Raw genomic sequence first — 20000 nt, 5'->3', positions numbered from 1 at the left:
TTGATCAATAACATAAACGACATTAAAGTAGCAACAGGCGTCCGGTAAAAACTATTTGATTATATAAAGCATTACAAAGAGAATTAGATTAACCTTGAGGTACTGAAGTTCTTTACTCGGAAAAGGCAACGCGTGTAAACATAATTTTCATTAGAATTATTTAAACTAAATAAACGAAATCCGAAATATGAAAAAAAAGATGTGTAATGCGCAATGAAGAAGATACAGTGAACCTCATATTCGATATAGTGCCTTGGCCAAGTTGAAAGACTACTTTTAAGAAGGTAAAAAGCGAACTTTAACCAAAACATTTGCCTGGTGTATTGCGTGCGCGGCGCCAAAAGTAGCCCGGAAAAGAAACTCGTCTTTTTACGACTAATTTCGGTCTCCGTTTTTCTCTTTCTTTCATTTTCTATTTGGTATTTTCTTTTTCTTTTCTTATTTTTACATCGTACTACATATCTGATACAGTCAGTTAAATCTAATTATTATGGTTGAAAATAGACGCCGGTTTTCGTTTTAGCTCCTTTGCTGTTCCGCAGATCGATGAACATGTAAATAAGTCACAATTCTCGCTTATTATCTAGTGAGAGGTGTCCGATCCCAGGCTGTTATTTTTGGAGCTTGGTTGTTATGCTTTTCTTTTAACATGTCAGCTATTGGAAGGGAGATGCTTCGATTTTCTTTTGTTTTTGTTTTTTTTTACCGCGCGGGGTTTGTAGTACACTACGAGCAGGAGAGAATTTATGAGGTTGTCTCACTGGAACACTAATTATATCAGACATCAATAGTGACTCATTTATCATCCTCTCACTACAGCCAACAACAAAAATTCGTCTACAGCGATGGCGCACGTTTGAAATTGCGCGCCAAAAAAAAGCCCGCGAAGAAGACCAAATCAGACGTCGTCGGCAATGGCACCTTATCAAGACCGTATCTGTAATCAGGATAACGACGATGTGGAGCGATTCCAAAAGGGTGAGGGGAGGTTAGAGGTCATAGGGACAGAGGGAGGGCCGGGAAGAGAGGATTAGAGGTCATATGGACAGGGGGGAAGGCCGGGGAGAGGGACAGAGGTCACCAGGACAGGGGGAGGGCCGGGGGCAGAGGTCATATGGACAGGAGGGGGAGGGTCGGGAAGGGAGAAGGATAGGGAAGGGTAAGCAGAGAGAAAGAGGGAAGGCGGGAAGGGGTTGCAGAATACAGGGGAAGGGTGGGGGTAAGGGGTAAGAGAAGGAGGGGGAACGGAGTAACGAAAGACTCACTGAGGAAGGGGGAAGGGGTTACAGAGCAGAGGGGGAGGGGGGGAGGGGGGAAAGGGTCCAAAAGAAAGGGGGGAGGGCTTGCGGAGGAAGGAGAATGGTTGGGGTAAAGGATACCAGAGAAAAAGAAAGGGGAAGGGAGGTGCAGGGTTACAATAGAAGGAATAAGGGAAGGAAGGGGGGGAAAGGGGGTAAGGGAGCAGAGAGGAAGGGAAAAAGGAGGAACTAAAGGACACAGAGGAAGGGGAAAGGGAGGCAAGAGTCACAATGGAAAGGAGATAAGGGGGGACAGAAGAAGGAGAAAGGGGGGAGGAAGAGGGAAAAAGGGGGTGTTAAGGGGGCACAGCGTAAGAAGAAAAGGGGTAAGGGGTCACAGAGGAAGGAGGGGAGGGGGGGGCAGGGGGCAAAGGGAGAGCGTTGCGTGGAGTCGAAAGGGTCGATACACATTACATTTGCCTTGTACAAGTGACACGCATCCTGGCGGTGTACCTCACGCCCCCCCACCCCCCCACCCCCCCACCGGCAAGGCTCACGGCGTGTGAATTATTAAAATGGGACTCGAATAAAACGAAAAGGTTCGCTGTCGGTGCAAAATTGAATTGATGGTCACGATTACTTTTTATTGATATTGATATCGTGTTCATCATCATCATCATGTATCATTTATTTGTTTAATCTGTCACTCGCCGCGTTTAGCTAGTGAACACTCGCTTCGTGGAATGGGGTGTCATGTTCATCATAACTGGGTGAAGGTTATAAAACAACAGGACGCTCTCTCGCTCTCTCTTTCTATTCCTCGTTCTCGTTCTCTCTAGTTTCTCTCTCCCGCTCTCTTTTTTCTCTCTCTCGCTCTCTTCTCTCTCTCTCTCCCTCTCTCTCTCTCTCTCTCTCTCTCTCTCTCTCTCTCTCTCTCTCTCTCTCTCTCTCTCTCTCTCTCTCTCTCTCTCTCTCTCTCTCTCTCTCTCTCTCTCTCTCTCTCATTCACTCAAATTACACACCTTTCGGAATCTGTGCAGGTTAAAGATATCTTTCCTTGTTTTGCATTCTAATATTCTTACATTTTTTGTTGATTTACAAAAAAAAAAAAAAAAAAAAAAAAAAAATTAGTACACGTTTTTTCTGTTTTCTTTGTTCATTGTGTGGACGATGAACTTTTTTATATTCTTATGATTGCTTCATGCTATTCAATTTATTCGTTCAAAAGCTTTTGATGATACTCTCCGTACTCTTACATCGGAAGTTTAGATAACTTTGATACATGAAAGATAAACAAACCTTGAAAGAATGTGACACAGCGGCGGTTCGCTTGTGGATGTGATTTTAAAGTCTTTTTTTTATATTTTGTAATTATTATTATTATTATTATTATTTTTTTTTTTTTTTTTTTTTTTTTGTCAACTCTGATAGAATGTTGCTTTTCAATGAATCATCGAACTCGGATGTTTTTACTTCCTGTGTGTGGTGGTCGGCAGGGAGGGGGGTAGGGGATGGAGGGGGCGGGAGTGATGAAGTGACATTTATAAAATAGTCAAAGCTCTGCTGAATCCTCTGGGGAGCTGTGTCCCCCACCCCTCTCTCTCTCTCTCTCTGACCTTTTATTCTCCTTGTTTTCTGTCTCTGTCTGTCTATCCTTTTTCCTCATCTCTTGTTTCGCCATCTGTTCTACCTCCTTATCTTTCTTCCTCTCCCTCACCCCCTTTCTCTGTCTCTCCTTGCCTCTCTCCTCCCTCCCTCTTTCTTCACCAGAGCCACCTGTATTCCCCCCTCCCTTTTTCTTTCAATCCCACCCGCCCTCCCTCCTCTCTCTTCCCCAGCATCCCACTCTCTCATCTTCTTCCTTCTCTCTCTTCCACTATCAAAATCTCCCTTCTCATTCCCTCCCTAAGTCTCCCTTATCCCTCCCTCCCTACCTCTCGTCCACAATCCCACCTTCCCTTCTCCTTCCTTTCTCCTCCCCCAGGCTCTCTCCCTCCCTCATTCCTTCCTTTCTCCTTCTTCCTCCTCCTCCCTCCCACCATCCCACCCTCTGTTCTCACTCCTCTCTGCCCCACCCTTCCTCTCTCTTTTCTCCCTCCCTCTCTCCTTTCTCTTTCCCTTCCTCTCTTCTTACTGCCTCCCTCCCTCTCTCCTTTCTCCCTCCCTTCCTCTCTCTTTTCTCCCTCCCTTCTTCTCTCCTTTCTCCCTCCCTTCCTTTCTCCTCCCTTCTCCCTCCCTTTCTCTCTCCTCCCTTCTCCCTCCCTTCCTCTCTCTCCTCCCTCCCTTCCTCTCTCCTTTCTCCCTCCCTTCCTCTCTCCTTCTCCCTCCCTTCCTCTCTCCTTCTCCCTCCCTTCCTCTCTCCTTTCTCCCTCCCTTCCTCTCCTCTCACCTTTCTCCCTCCCTTACTCTCCTCTCTCCTTTCTCCCTCCCTACCTCTCTCCTTTCTCCCTCCCTTCCTCTCTCCTTTCTCCCTCCCTTCCTCTCTCCTTTCTCCTTCCTTTCCTCTCTCCCTCCCTTCCTCTCTCCTCTCTCCCTCCCTTCCTCTCTCCTCTCTCCCTCCCTTCCTCTCTCCTTTCTCCCTCCCTTCCTCTCTCCTCTCTCCTTTCTCCCTTCTCCCTCCCTTCCTCTCTCCTTTCTCCCTCCCTTTTCTCCTTTCTCCTTCCTTTCCTCCCTCCCTCCCTTCCTCTCTCCTTTCTCCCTCCCTCCCTCCCTTCCTCTCTCCTTTCTCCTTCCTTTCCTCCCTCCCTTCTCTTTCCTCTTCGTTCAGTCTTCACCGCCGTCGCCCGCTCCGCGACTGATCAACGTTTTCCTGGTATCATACAATAAATATTATCTTGGAGGATTAGTTTAGGGTTATTATTAGACCTTTCTGTGATCATCCCCAGGCCCTAACGTCGTAGAGTGAGACTTTAGCCCTTATATCCTTTCCCCGAATTACTGTAGCCTGGTACTGCCGCTCACGAAACCCCAGCGCCGTGATTATTTTTTTCACCTGCACTCTAGGTTGATTTTATGTCTTTTTTTTTAAGGATGAAAAGTAAGAAAAGATGATGTTTACGTTTTCTGTCAACGGGACAAAAGTCAGTGTATGTGTTTTTGTCTGTTCTGTTTTAGATCTTCAGTGGATAAGCTAATGTTTTCTATTTTGTTAAGCGATACTCAAGAAGGCAAATGCGAATGATATATGCTTTCGATAGAAATCAATTTACGGTAAAAGTGACGATAGCATGTGTCAGAGTTGCTGGAGAGGAAGTGATAAATCAGGTCTAAATCAGATGAATGAAAATGAAAACTAGAAAAAAGTCCATGAAAATCCACGTCCATGAGCGGGGAGGAGAGGGCGGGGGTGGGGGTGGGGGGGGTTGTCCCGTGAAGGCATCCCCGCAGAGGCTTTCGCTCCGGGCTTTTGTCGCCCAGCAACGTCTCCGTGCAATATCGATTCTTTCTTTGATATAACAGAAGGTCATGGTGACTATCCCGAGATCTTGATAACATTTCACTTACACGTGACCTTGCCAGATGGCTCCGATTACCAAAATATTTTTTTGCGTTGCTTTCAGGTTATGTCGTTTAGACTTTCTGAATGCGCGAGTTTAGACTGCAGATGGAATGCTGTGTTTTGTGGATTTTACAATAACTCCAAATGTTGCAACAGAAGTGGTGTAAATCTGTTGCTGTGGATTCGGTTCCCAAATGTTGATTGAAAGCGCACGAGATTCCGATACCATGAAGACGCCAGACCGGGATTCGCTCGCGTCCGTGCGCGGGGGCCTCCGCTCCCCCGACTCCGCCGGCAGCGCTTCTACAGCAGGTCGCCGAGCGCTGTCGTGGGCGCTGTCCGCCTCCCGTGCGTCGTCTGCTGCGTCCTCGGCGTCCCTGTACCCCTCCTGCCCAACGCCCGCCCCGAGCCACGTCGACACCCTGACGTCTTGCTCAGTGCTCGGCGAAAATGGAGTGGGATTCAACAGAAAACGGGGATCGAGTATTTATTCGGACATAAACATCGCCATTTTCCCCTCCGACATGGTGAGCGCTGACGGTGCGCTGTTCCCGCAGTACGAGGGCTTGGAGGAAGGCGACGTGTTGCCCTGCAGCCCCTCCTTCCAGCCCCTCTCGGCCAGCGTCCTGCTCCTGGGCGCGCCGAAGGCTGCCCCCACTTCGGCGTCCGAGCCCGCCACCGGCCTCGCCATTGACCGCGTGAGTCCGACGTTCATCACGCTGCCCAACACGGGCTCCATCATCCACCCGGTGAACGGCTGGGTCGCGCGGGACCCGTCGGCCGCCAAGTCCCCGCAGCGCAACGGCGCCTTCCTGGGCTCCGGCGGGGCGTGGCTGCTGCGCGGCCTGCGGTCGGGCGCCGTGGCCCCGGCAGCCCTGCCCGCCGTCGACGTGCGCTCCCTCAGCGACCCCAACGGCGTGCCGGCGTTCCTGAAGGTGAAAGCGAGAGTCCTATTCCAGGGGTTCCGTTCAGTGACAGCAGATTGCCATTCCTCCCCAGGGCGACTCACGAGCCCTTAATTTAAAAGCAGCGACATTGCCTGAGGTCGCAGCTCGCTCTCACACGCCGCTTCCTTCCGCAGAGTTCGACGAACAGCGAGCCTGACACCAGGGCGATGGGCGTGGGCGTGGTGAACGTGGCCACCTCGCGAGCGGACCTGGTAGCTGATGACGACGACGAAGAGACGGGAGAGTGTGGCTGGCTGTGTCTAAGGCCCGAGAAGTTGCAAAAGACGCGCACGGCCAAGTGGGTCCTGTTCTGGCTGTGCTGGGCCGCCGCCGCGCAAGGTACGTCTCGAAGGCATCAAACGTTTCTGAGGATATCGTTTTCTTTCTTCCAAAAACATTTTTGCATTGTCTGATAAACATTTCATTAATTACTCTCCTACAGATAGCATAAAATGTTCTGTGTTGTCTTTCAGGCATGGTGGTCAACGGCTTTGTGAACGTGTGTATCACAACTATTGAAAAGAGATTCGATCTTCGGTCTACAGACACAGGTAACTTATATAATCAGCTGTACCATAAAACCAATAGTTCAAGGTAATTGTAAATTCGGTCATCATGGTTTATCTATGAAGCTCAAGTTTTTGATACATTCAACTGTTCCATGAAGTCACTCTCTCTCTCTCTCTCTCTCCCCCACCCCCTCTCTCGCCTCCACCTCCCTCTCTCTCCCCCACCCACCACTCTCTCCCCCACCCCCACCATCTCTCCCCCACCCCCCACTCTCTCCCCCACCCTCTCTCTCCCCCACCCCCCTCTCTCTCATCCCTCTCCTCGCTCTCTCTCTGTCTCTCTCTCCCTCTCACTCTCCCTCTCCCCTCCCCCCCTCTCTCCCTTTCCCCTCTCTTCAGAGCCCGTAGTTTATGTCGCCCTCAATAAGAGTTCGTCAAAACGGGAGTAGATTTATTTATTGTTCATTTTACGGTCTATGCCCAACAGGTTTAGCGTAAACCGATTCTGTACAGTGTCCTGTGCAGTGACCCTGAATATGGGGTCTTACAGTGCTTGCCGTAACCCCGCCCCCTTCCCCTTCCCGCAGGTCTGATCGCCGGCGCGTACGACATCGCCTCCGTGCTGTGCTCGATCCCCGTCTCGTACCTTGGCTCGAGAATCGGGAGCTCGAAGCCGCGCTGGCTGGGCTGGGGCGTGTTCATCATGGGCATCGGGTCCTTCGTGTTCACACTGCCCCACTTCGGGTCTCCCGCGTACGACCCCAGCGTCTCCACGTCGTCGCTGCTGGTGTGCCTGCGCGAGGTGAGGCGTTTCTTGTGTTGGTTTCCTGAAGGGATGTGTATGATGTCGCTCCCGCCAAACCTTGATATTGTTATCATCAGATATCTATTAAACTACAGCAGTGTCTCGTAATTCCTCTATAACTGTATTAAAATCGTATTCTGTGTTTTTCCTCCGCAGGGGAAGAGAGTGTCTCGCTGCGGCGTGATGGTGGAGAAGTGGCTGTCGTCGTACCGCCACATCTTCGTGCTGGGCCAGTTCCTGCACGGCGTGGGCGCCTCGCCGCTCTACACGCTGGGCATCACCTACCTGGACGAGTCGGTGCCCGTCAAGATGTCGTCCATGTACCTCGGTGCGCATTGTTTTACTTTCTTGAGGGTCCTTTGTTTATCAGAAAAGGGGTTTGAGTGAGAGCGTAACGGAAAGACTTGTCGGAATACAAAAAAGAATGGCTGGCAGTCGAATTCAACTAACGACGCCCGTCCCTCGCTCTTCCCACAGGAATCTTCTACGCCATGGCCGTGATTGGCCCCGCCTTCGGCTACCTGCTCGGGGGCCAGTTCCTCAAGATCTACATCGACTCGCCCAAAGTTGACCCCACCAAGTAAGGTTCCCTTTTGTTCCCGCCGGTCGTAATCGCAGTCGGAAATCGCTTCCTCGGTAGTCACATGTCTCATAGTCGAACGTTGATTTTAGAAAAGGTTCCATTAGTCGCAGCATTTTCTTGCATCTCCGTCGTTGTTTTTCCTTAGCTTGGGCCTGCTCGCGAACAGCGACCTGTGGCTGGGCGGATGGTGGATCGGCTTCCTGCTGTCGGGCGCGCTGTCCATCCTCGTCTCGTGGCCCATCATGGCCTTCCCCGCGCAGCTGCCAGGTGAGTCGCCGCCGCTCGCGAAGACTTCGTTGGTGTCCGTTTCTTGGAGGTCTTTGAACATTTTTTGTATTAAAAAGAATTTTAAACTTTTCATTGTAGGTAGCGTTTTTTATTAACCTGGAAACAAAATAATTTTCCTTTTGACCTTTAAGGATTATTATAAAAAAAAGATTATGAGAAATTTTGTAAAACAAAAAGATTTTTCCTTTAACATTTAAGGAGTAATAAGAAATGAAATTTTCTCCGAGAAACATGGGATTTCCAACTCGCATTTGTCCCACGATTTCCGCAACACCATTTTACGAAGATGTATTTAATAACGTCGCTGCCGATTTCTCTTGCCAGGTGCGAAGGCCATCAAGGCGGACCGCGTGTCGGAGGCGCACAGCTCCCCCGACACGGCCACCTCGGGGGGCGCCAGGGGCTTCGGCCGCCTGCGTGACCTCCCCAAGGCGATCAAGATCCTGACCTTCAACCCGACCTTCGTCTTCCTCTCCCTGGCGGGCGCCACGGAGGGCATCCTGCTCGCCGGCTTCGCCACCTTCATGCCCAAGTTCCTGGAGAATCAGTTCAGCATGTCGGCGAGCTTCGCGGCGCTGCTTGTGGGTGAGTGGCTGGGTGGGCGTGCGAGTGGGTGAGTGGCTGGGCGGGCGTGCGAGTGGGTGAGTGGCTGGGTGGGCGTGCGAGCGAGGCGGGGATTGTTACAGAAAGAAGTATGATTCCGTTCGGGATAACACAGTAATGGTGCTGAGCGATCGGTTGGTTGAATGAGAAAGAGAGAGAGGGAGAGAGAGAGAGAGAGAGACTGATTGACTGATTGACTGATTGGCTGATTGGCTGATTGACTGATTGGCTGATTGACTGGTAAAATATATAGACAATCAGAGGAAGACATGATGCTTGGTAGATGTGGAAAAAAAGGTTTGCGAGAGAGGTAAAGATGAACAGACAAGAAGACAAACTGATAACCAAATATAAGAAGATAAAGTGATTAGTTGATTCAAATAAGACGTAGCTTAGGAGAATGATAGACTGGTAGATAAATAGATATTCAGATGGACAGAGGAGGAAAGATGATTTGAATAATCGAGGAAAAATGAGAGGGATGGAGAGGGACAAACAGACAGACGAATAGGTGACAAGACGAGAAGACAGAAAATATATATTGAATAATTGAGAGAAAAAACTATTAGAGAGAGGGAGGGAACAGACAGCTAAAAAGAGCAGATAGATCGACCGACAGACAGAAAATAGACATAGCAAGAAAAAAAAGAATGACACCGTCCCCTTCCCCGTCTCCTCCAGGCTTCGTGGTGGTGCCAGCGGGCGGCGGCGGCACCTTCCTCGGGGGATGGCTCATCAAGAGGCTGCAGCTGCGGTGTTCGGGCATCCTCAAGTTCTGCATCGTGTTCTCCTTCTTCTGCGTCCTCGCCTGCCTCACCTTCGTCATGTCCTGCCCGAACACCCAGTTCGCCGGAGTCAACGTCGAGTACGACAACAGGTAAGTGAGTCGGAGAGTCCGCGCGCCGCTGCTCTCCTATATAGGGTCTGGCGAGGTCAGGCGAAGGGGGGGGGGGGGCGTTGCGTGGGTTCATAAACTTACAGCGACGAGAATGGGAAACTAAGAAAATCGTTGATTAAAAGGAAGGACACGATTGCTTTAAGTATAAAAAAGTAAAAAAGAAATAGCATAAGATGATATAGGATAAGGAAGTAACGATAATATTATTTTTTCGGGTCCATAACACCGAGCACGCCGAATGGAAAACTAATAAAACCGTTGATGAAAAGGAAGGACACGATTGCTTGAATTATGAAAAAGTAAAAAAAAAATCGCATAATATAGGATCAGGAAGTAACATGATAATATTATTTTTTCAGGACCATAACACCGAGCACGCCAAACCTGACGGCCTTCTGCAACGACGACTGCAATTGCAAGGACGTGCCCTATGACCCAGTGTGTGGCAACAACCACGTCATGTACTTCTCCCCGTGCCATGCAGGGTGCTCGGGCATGGAGAAGGGCGCGGACGGCCTGAAGGTGAGTGCATGACCTGCCTCTCGCGGTTGACTCGGGGTGTTTCGAGAGGGTTTGGGAAGTTCAGGGGCTTGAATGAGTCACAGATTTCTTTTCTCAAGGCTTATCTGAGGGAGCTTTACTGTTGCTGGGACTTCTGGTGCGCGTGGGTGCCAATAAACCCGTCAAGTTCTCTTAGTTGTGATTTTTCCCGTGTTTTTATAGCGATGAAAAAGAACAAGTAGGTGTTTTCATCACCCTCCCCCCCTCCCTTAATCCTCCGTCACCCACCTGGCGGCGCTAACGAGCGACTTGCTTCCGGCAGGTGTACACGGGCTGTCGGTGCGTGGCCTCGCTGCCCCTCCCGCCCCTCACCACGCCCATCCCGAAGAGCGGCGTGGGTGCCGACGTGAGGCTGGCCGTCGACTCCGCCATCAGGGAGAAGTGCCCGTCCACCTGCAACCTCATGCTCGTCTTCCTCGTCATCTTCTTCGTCGTGATGCTGCTCACCTTCGTCATCAGTCTGCCGGCGGTGTCCGCGACGCTCAGGTGAGGCTCAGCGCCGGCGCCATTGGCAGGGCTCCTGCTGCTGGCACTTTTAATATTCTATTATTATTATTAAAAATGTTATTATTATTAGTAGTAGTACTAGTAAGAATAGTAGCACTATTATTATTATTATTATTACTATTATTATTATTATTACTATTATTATTATTATTATTACTATTATTACTATTAATAATAATAATAATAATAATAGTAATAATGATAATAATATTACTATTATTATTATTGTTATTATTGTTATTTATTATTTTTATTATTATTGTTAATAATAATAAATAACAATAATGATAATAATAATAAATAACAATCATAATAATAATAATAAATATTATGATTGTTATTTATTATTATTATCATTATTGTTATTTATTATTATTATTATTATTATTATTGTTATTTATTATTATTTTTATTATTGTTATTTATTATTATTTTTATTATTATTATTTATTATTATTGTTACTATTATTATTATTATTGTTTTTGTAGTTTTTGTAATTGTATTCATCATTATTATTATTAATAGTTTTATCATTATATTGTTGTTGATAATGATAATTATCATCATTATTGTTATCATTAATTTGTTGTATTAGTACTATTTTTTCTTTCTTTTTTGCTATTACTGTTTTATTACAATGGCCATTACTAAACATGAAGCTATTATTACTTGATTGTGAAACTATTGTTTTTAAATGAATAAGCATGTATAGATTTTTAAAATACATTACCGAAATAAGCCATGAAATTCGCGCACACGAGCGACTGAGCCCTCCTTCGTCGCCTGCAGGTGCGTGCCGGACAGCCATCGGTCCTTCGCCCTGGGCCTGCAGTGGATCGTGGTGCGGCTCCTCGGCACCATCCCGGGCCCCATCCTCTTCGGGGCGCTCATCGACAACACCTGCACGCTGTGGCAGACGACCTGCGGCACCACGGGGGCCTGCAGGAGCTACGATAACTTCTACATGAGCAGGTGGGCGAAGGGCGAAGGGCGGAGCTGGTGTCATGATTTTTTTTCCCGTTTGATTTCGCTGTTTCACGTGTAGGGAAAAAAGATGGAAGCTGTGACTGGAGATTCTTAGATTGTTAGATTGATAATTAGGTTGTTATCGTGGATTAAGTCTTACATAACTAGGAACCTTAATTAGGGACAGTGAAGTGGGAGCAAAACTTTGTCACTGTTGGTGCTTATGATGGTTGCTTTTCTACTAGCAATGTGCTTTGTAGTTCCAGAATACAAATGATATATTGGTATCTTTGAAGTGACTTTGACTGTATTTAACAACAGCAGTAAAAGAGACCATGAATCTGATCTCTGAATATTTCAAATGGCGAATGATTCGATAACCTGCTTTCATTATTCATCATTTACCATTATTTATCACAAATTCGCCACCAAAAGCTAGTTCAGAAATTCAGATTCGATCTTTTTTTTCAGATATATGATGGGTATATCAATCATCGGCAAGGCGCTGTCGACAATAACCTTCTTCATGGCGTGGTGGCTGTACAAGCCCCCTGCGACGGGTCCGGAGACGTGCCACGCCAACGCCGTCGCCGTCGCCGACACCGTGCCCGTCAAGGACCCGAAGGAGGCGAAGGAGCTCAGCGGCATCGACAACCCGGCGGCGGACTTGTCGTGAGAAACGCCTGCGCTGCAGAGGCCGTCTCTCTATTTTTATACATTCCAGTTCCGTCTTTCTCGCGCTTCTTTTGTTTTATCTGAGAATGCCTGCAAAGCTGATTTTTTTCGTAGCCTTTTTTATACGAGGTGATTTTGTTTTATTTATACCTGATGGTTTATAACAATGGGGCATTTTTCGCATTATTTGTACTAAGTAGAAAGTCCGTCGAATTTTATTTACTTAAAGATATGGTAGTAAGTGCAGACCTTTCGCCAAGCGTTGGTGCAGATTTTAATTCGACATGTTTACATTCCACATTTTTAGACCTTTTTATATCGTGCAGCAGACTTTCTTGGACAGATTTTCTATTTTTATGTTTCTTTTTTTTCTGTTCCTGTTTAACAAAGGAGGGTATACGAAATGACACTTGATTGTCAAGTTATGCCCTTTTATGAATGGTGCCAGTACAAAAAAAAAATAAGAATATACGCCAATGAATAATTATTCACACACATAAAAAAACACACAAAACTCCAGGGACCACATACACATACTGTAGCAACGGGTAACCATTGTCAGTTACATGTTGCTGTGAAGAGTGCGCTCCCATGACAATAACACATTTTGTAAGCACTGTGTTATAGCGTCAACTCCCAGTATATAAAAGATATTTTCTTATATTACTTGTGTTCACAATCATAAGTATATTTTTGTAGATATACTTGCGTCCAGATGATTTTTTTCCCTTAATTAGGTTAATATATGTGACAGATAAGTACTGGTATGTAAATAATTCTTCAGAATGTTAGCTCTATTGAAAATACTATATATTGTAAACTAATAATTGGATTTTCTATGGTGAAACCAACTTTTTTTATAGTTTGTAGTCATATCTCATAACTTAATATTGAAAACTGTTCCTTTTGTAGATACGTTTTTAATCTTAAGGGATCATCTTCATTATTTAGACATATATCTTCATCCACGCTATATTACATGTGCTGTGTCCGAGAGAATGATTGCTCTGATAATCCGGTATAATTATTAGTAACGAATTTACAATATATTTTGTGCCGTTGACCAATTGATGTTGAGATGGTGCTGATTATCATCTTAGGATTACTTAATAAAGGATTTTATTTTTTCTGAGAGGTTTTTCCAATCCTTATACTGGTATTTATATTTGTGTGTGCTTTTATATTTGTCATGAATGTAGAATTGACCAAAATATATGTACATATTCATGCAAGCGCATACATCACAATTTTAACAGGAATATATGTAAACAACAATTTAAAAGGATGACCTGTTTTTCTAAGAGAAAAATGGCAAACTTTTTACTATTATTAAAGCCAACATTATTTCCAGCACGTGACCTTTACTTATCGGACACACGAACGCACACGGAGAGACTACACACACACGCGCGCAGACTCCACAGATATATATGTATATGTGTGTATATATATACATATAATTAGACATACAATAATTAGACATGCATAATTAGACATACAATAATTAGACATGCATAATTGTATGTATGTCTAATTATATGTATACATGTTATATAATTGTATGTAATTAGACATACATACAATTATATAACATGTATACATATAATTAGACATACATACAATTATATAACATATATACAATTATATAACATGTATACATATTAGACATACATACAATTATATAACATGTATACATATAATTATATAATTGTATGTATGTCTAATTATATGTATACATGTTATATAATTGTATGTATGTCTAATTATATGTATACATGTTATATAATTGTATGTATGTCTAACATGTATACATATAATTAGACATACATACAATTATATAACATGTATACATATAATTAGACATGCATACAATTATATAACATGTATACATATAATTAGACATACATACAATTAGACATACATATATACATATAATTAGACATACATATATACATATAATTAGACATACATATATACATATAATTAGACATACATATATACATATAATTAGACATACATATATACATATAATTAGACATACATATATACATATAATTAGACATACATATATACATATAATTAGACATACATATATACATATAATTAGACATACATATATACATATAATTAGACATACATATATACATATAATTAGACATACATATATACATATAATTAGACATACATATATACATATAATTATATAACATATATACATATAATTATATAACATATATACATATAATTATATAACAAACATATATACATATAATTATATAACATATATACATATAATTATATAACATATATACATATAATTATATAACATATATACATATAATTATATAACATATACATATAATTATATAACATATACATATAATTAGACATGCATATATGCATATAATTAGACATGCATATATACATATAATTACACATGCATATATACATATAATTACACATGCATAAATACATATAATTAGACATGCATATATACATATAATTAGACATGCATATATACATATAATTAGACATGCATATATACATATAATTAGACATGCATATATACATATAATTAGACATGCATATATACATATAATTAGACATACATATATTATATATGCATATATTATACATACATATATTACACATACACATATTATACATATTATACATATATATTATACATGCATATATTATACATACATACATATATACATATATTATACTTACATACGTATATACATATATTATACATACATATACACATATATTATACATACATATACACATATATTATACATACATATACACATATATTATACTTACATACATATATAAATATATTATACATACATATACACATATATTATACATACATATATACATATATTATATATGCATATAATATATATACATATATACATATATAGTTACGGCTGGTATGTCACTAAGAGAATTAAGGGGAAGAGCAGCTTCCCCTTAATTCTCCCAATGTGGAAGCCAAAATCATAGACGAGAAGTCAAATCTTAAGGATATGGCCTGGTATGAACGGCTGAATACCACGTAACAACAGCTCGTGTTAAAGTACTACTAGTGACTTGAAAGATTCTCCTGGTTAATTCATTTGTATTAATTTATTCTTCATCTCATAAGTCATGAATGACGTTATTATAATCATTAACTTGGTTCATTGTTCATTTATCATTTCATCCATTGTTATTTTCTTCAAAGTTCATTACTCACTGTTTATCGTATTGCAATTCTTTTTTATAATTAAACATTCTTGAAAGTAATCTTCCTTTATCGGTATTCAATCATTTATCATCAGTTATTTGTAATGCTTCTTTATCAGTTACACATGTTTTCTTTAATTATCAGTTATTTATGTTAATTATCTCATTGTTAATCAATTGTTATATTCCATTATTAAGCATCATTTAGTAATTGTAAAATCATTTATGTTGAAATGGAAAAATACGTAAACTCGATATTTAAAATATATTTTTATTTCTGTCACCAAAGCAAACATCAAACAAAACAAAACAGAGAAACACACAGACAAAGCAGAAACAAAGAAAATCCTACCTATGCGATACATTAAATAAGATTTAATGTATCGCCCTATTCCCTAGCAAAGAAAAATACGAACCCAACACAAAAACATCAAGTGGCAGAGAAGTCTTGCCCAGGCCTATGGCGGCGGAGGAGCGGGGCCAGGCAAACCTCCCAAGGAACTCGGGTAGGCCTCAAGACGGTGGGGGAGGGCGGGGGGGGGGGGGAGAAGACGAGTAAACAAACAGGGCTGTCAGCCGATTTTAGGGCTTCTTAGCTCGTTAATTATATTTTTTGAATAAGATTTAATTTACTAATTTAGAAATGGGTTCATGTAATACCTCCCCCTCCACAAAAAAAAACTACCAAAGGGAAAAAGTTTATGACCATAAAGTAACCAATGAAATATTTATATTAGAGCTAGCAAAATTGTAATTACTATCAAAAACAGAGATATTTCCGATGTCCAGAACACCACCTTCGATCCCGGGAAAGTATCCGCTACAATATTGCGTATCTTTAAGAGGCAAGGTCTTGTCTTGAAATGGCTGCGATATTCGTGTCCATCTCAACACTAGAATGTTTCTGAACTTCACATTTTCTATAAAAAGTTAACGGGTTGTGATCCGTGAATTTCGACGGGATGAACAGAGCTTGTTGAATAAACACTAAACTTTTCAAATTGCTAATACTATTCCCAAGGCCTCCTTTTCGATGGTGGCGTAAGACACTTAAGATCTATAACAAAAATAACACCGGGTGAACAACTTCACTATTCTACTTTCTGCAAAACTTTCTGACGTAATCACTGCAGCCTGCCATCCCACGCAGCTACACTGGTCCTCCTGCAGTCAACATGATGAAAACCTACTCCCAGGAGCCAGGGCCACAGCCGATGCAAATGGTCCAACACAAGGTCGGATGAATCCCTGCTCCTTCCGGCGTTGAATTCGTGAGATTAGGCTCCACAAAAATATTTTCATTTTCATTACTGGTGTTAGAAGGTACAATCACAAACTTCACTTACGTTTCCCGCATTTTCCTTCAAATCATCCCGTTCATAGTACTTTTTTCAGGAGGTTCACATGCACATGGTAGTTCTTCTTACGTGTCTTGGGGATTTCAAGTACACAATTATCACTAGTTTGTTTTAGAACATAAAATAGTCCCGCATTCCGAGACTGAAGAAGCTGGTTATGAAGAGTTAACAATGCCAATACTAAATCACCCTTATTAAATATTTTTACCTCTGCATCATTTTCTTTATCCAAATGTCCTTTCATTTTAGCATTAACTTTACCCAAATCATTACGAGCTAATGAAATAGCTGTCTGCAATAAATACATAAATATCCACGGGAATTCCCTCTACACTTAACCAATACTCCTTCAACACTTAGTGGTCCACGCACTTCATGGCCGTAAATTAATTTATATGGAGAATAAGCTCTTGAATACTGTCCCTTACTGAAAATAAAAGTAAAGCTATTCCTTCCTCCCACTCATAACCAGACTCTAAACAGAAGTCTTCATAGTCTTTAAAATATGAAATCTTTCAACTACCCCTCGACTCTGAGGATGATATACGGTGGACATGAATTGCTTCATAACTTCATAACCTTTTCATATAATCTGGAAGTGAAATGTGACCCTTTATCTGAATGTACAAAGGTAGGCAAGACCAACCTGAACAAAAAACTTTATCATGGCCTTCGCAACTTTCTTACTTGTGTCTTCAGGAATATTAGAGGGCTTATAATTACGAATAACACCTGACTGGAGAGAAAAGCAAGTACGAAAATTTCCTAGATCATCTATGTCAATAAGCTCATCATAAAATGCTTGCAAATCAGGACCTTTACGTTCATCTTTAATGGAGTACCTTGGAAATTCTTTATACCAAAAGAATATTCAGAATTACTTAAGACTTTAGCAGAAGAATTAAGGAAGTCTGCTAGTGTGAATTCGTCAGTTAATATATCATGAGGGCTCTCACCAGGTAATGCAGTACCGGGGGTATGCGCCTTGCTAGGAGGAGTGGAGGACCTACGACTTGCACAACGGATGACAGTACACGCAGGAGAGAGATCGGGATACTCCCTTTCTAAATCTACTGTGGCGTTCTCTTCAGTGGGACAAGAGGAAACCACAGGGCAAGGCCATACCTTCTCACCCACGAGATCATTTCCCATGAGAAGCGAAATGCCATCACTTGGAATATTATCAACGACACCTAACTTTACGTAACCAGTTATCAGATCAGATTTAAGGTGAACTTTTCAAATGGGTATGCTCTTTGACCCTATCAGTCCATTAATAATTACCATTTCTCCAATATAACAGTCAGGGTTAGGAACAGCCTCCTTGAGCACCTATGATATATCTGCAGCCGAGTCCCGTAGGATAGTGACTGGGTAAGACGACTTGCACGATTCATCGGCACCAAGAAATCCTGTGGAACAAAATGGTCTAAATGAAGGTCACATTTAAAGATTCAGTCATGGAAAAAGGGGAAAGGCCAAGATTATGTTTATCACCAGAATATTTAGATTCAACCTTTGTTGGATTATGAACATTAATGTTAAAATAGGTTTGTCTTTGTCAAATGAATGCTTATTTGCCAATTTAAAACAGTCATTTATGACATGACCATATATCTTACAATAACGGCAAAAAGAAAAATTCTCACCGCAGGAAGCAAACTTCCTACTCTCATCACCACCTGTTTCTGACTTTGTATGAACAGTCCTGTGGGTATCTGGCAGTCCAGTCCTCCTCGAACTATACTCCATCCTCTTACCACTATGCTGGATAGACTGGAATGAAGGCTCATTAGATCTGCAAGAGTAGTTAGGATTAGTGAGAGCGAAATGATCGGCGGCATTGTCGACCCCGGCTAATATGCGCAGACCACGCTCGTCAATGTGAGAGCGAACTTTTACAGGCATACATTTCTTAACTTCCTCAAGTGCAAAGAGCTCGAGTAATTTATCGTACTCGAGTACATCAAGTTCACTCTCGATCCATTTTTTACACAAAAGTTGCTTTTGGCGGATAAATTCAACGATAATTACGGAAATCTTGTCTGGAAGCCTCCGGTACCCTTTAATAAACATTTAACACAGCCTGCTTTACTACATTATAACATTGTGACTGTACGAAATCCAGAGCCGAGAAAACCTCTTGAGCTCTGCCAACAAATGCACTGTGTACAAGCAATACCCACTTATCTTCGGGTCAACCATGCAAGGCAGCAACTCGCTCAAAATGAATGAAAAAATATTCTGGTTCTGTCTCATTGAACTTGGAAACAAATTCAATTGCATCCTCTACACGAAAATGAGGATGGTGTTCCCGATCAGGTCTCTGCATGAGACGCATCCGCTCATTCTCTGCCTTAAACATCTCTAAATCTATCTTACGGCTCTCCAGGCGGGCCTTCGTGACATCCTGAGTACACAGGGGCTCTAAATCCTCCTCAAGTAACACCTTGTGTTCTAGCAAATGCTCGGTCACTAATGTACGAATTTCATCTTTCCGTAAAGATGACCGGATGGGGATGCAATAATGAGCGGCCAACTCACTCCACTGGGCTTTAGTTAAACCGACCAGCGCCTCGGCTGACGGATTCTCATCAAAACTTTCAACACTGAACATAATAAATCATTGAGAAGAATATACAGGCGAAAATAAGCTACCTAGCATTAATTGTTACCGAGCCCGACACACCCTCCCAGAGACTAAGTTCCAAACGGGGGGGGGGGGGCCTCCCCTTCCAAAGGGGGGAGCCCCCACCCCCTCCCAAGGGGGGAGGGGGTCCTCGCAGAGACTAATTTTGTCGTGAATCACTGAATTAGCCGTGACCACGACGTAATAAGTCAACAAAACCCCCCACTCACTATCACTCCCGCAGGCATAAAGGAAAATTCGGAAAATATCCCGCAGGGCAGTGCTACCGACCTTTTTATCTCCGCGGGGTGAGGATGCCGCGAATTCGCCCCGAGGGTATGCGCCTGCATAGAAAATGGGGCGCACAAGGGAAATAAAATGCGGCCACTCCTCCTACCTTTCATTGTTTTATTTTGTTTGTATTAAACGTTCTTTTTAAATGTGTTTTACCCTTACATACCTAAACGCAAGGAACTGCAATATACATTAAAGAATTAGCGGAAATAGTGAGAACAAGGAAGAATTACGGGTTTTATCTTTTAATTGGTAATTGTTGAAGACCGCGACGCACCTTTGCAGAGACCAAGTTCCAAACGTGGGGGGGGAGGGGTTACCCCTCCTCCTCCTCCTCCCCTCCAAATGGGGGGGAGGGACGAAGGGCAGAAATCGAGTTCACGAAGCTCCATTGGGGGGGGG

The 20000-nt window shown here is 42.9% G+C and overlaps 1 protein-coding gene across 15 annotated transcripts in view; it reads left to right on the top strand.

The window, feature by feature from the left end:
• The window catches only part of Oatp26F (Organic anion transporting polypeptide 26F), a 29768-nt gene extending 16561 nt beyond the window's left edge, over window positions 1-13207 (top strand). For 8 of the 15 annotated variants that reach the window (XM_070132743.1, XM_070132740.1, XM_070132744.1 and 5 more), the window contains exons 3-14: window positions 5789-6023; window positions 6158-6235; window positions 6781-6995; window positions 7155-7326; window positions 7476-7578; window positions 7727-7848; window positions 8194-8454; window positions 9154-9349; window positions 9730-9892; window positions 10194-10417; window positions 11229-11411; window positions 11877-13207. In XM_070132743.1, coding sequence (XP_069988844.1) covers window positions 5852-6023; window positions 6158-6235; window positions 6781-6995; window positions 7155-7326; window positions 7476-7578; window positions 7727-7848; window positions 8194-8454; window positions 9154-9349; window positions 9730-9892; window positions 10194-10417; window positions 11229-11411; window positions 11877-12081 — 2094 coding nt within the window. In that variant the 5' untranslated portion in view covers window positions 5789-5851 and the 3' untranslated portion in view covers window positions 12082-13207. Of the gene's footprint in view, window positions 1-1608; window positions 1801-4850; window positions 5673-5736; window positions 6024-6157; window positions 6236-6780; window positions 6996-7154; window positions 7327-7475; window positions 7579-7726; window positions 7849-8193; window positions 8455-9153; window positions 9350-9729; window positions 9893-10193; window positions 10418-11228; window positions 11412-11876 lie in introns of those variants that run through there. The other 7 variants (XM_070132741.1, XM_070132739.1, XM_070132745.1 and 4 more) reach the window with 6 other exon arrangements.
• The last annotated feature ends 6793 nt before the right edge of the window (window positions 13208-20000 follow it).

Source organism: Penaeus vannamei, chromosome 18 (assembly GCF_042767895.1).
Source record: "Penaeus vannamei isolate JL-2024 chromosome 18, ASM4276789v1, whole genome shotgun sequence".
Lineage (NCBI taxonomy): Eukaryota > Metazoa > Arthropoda > Malacostraca > Decapoda > Penaeidae > Penaeus > Penaeus vannamei.
This window is presented reverse-complemented; position numbering and strand designations above follow the sequence as displayed.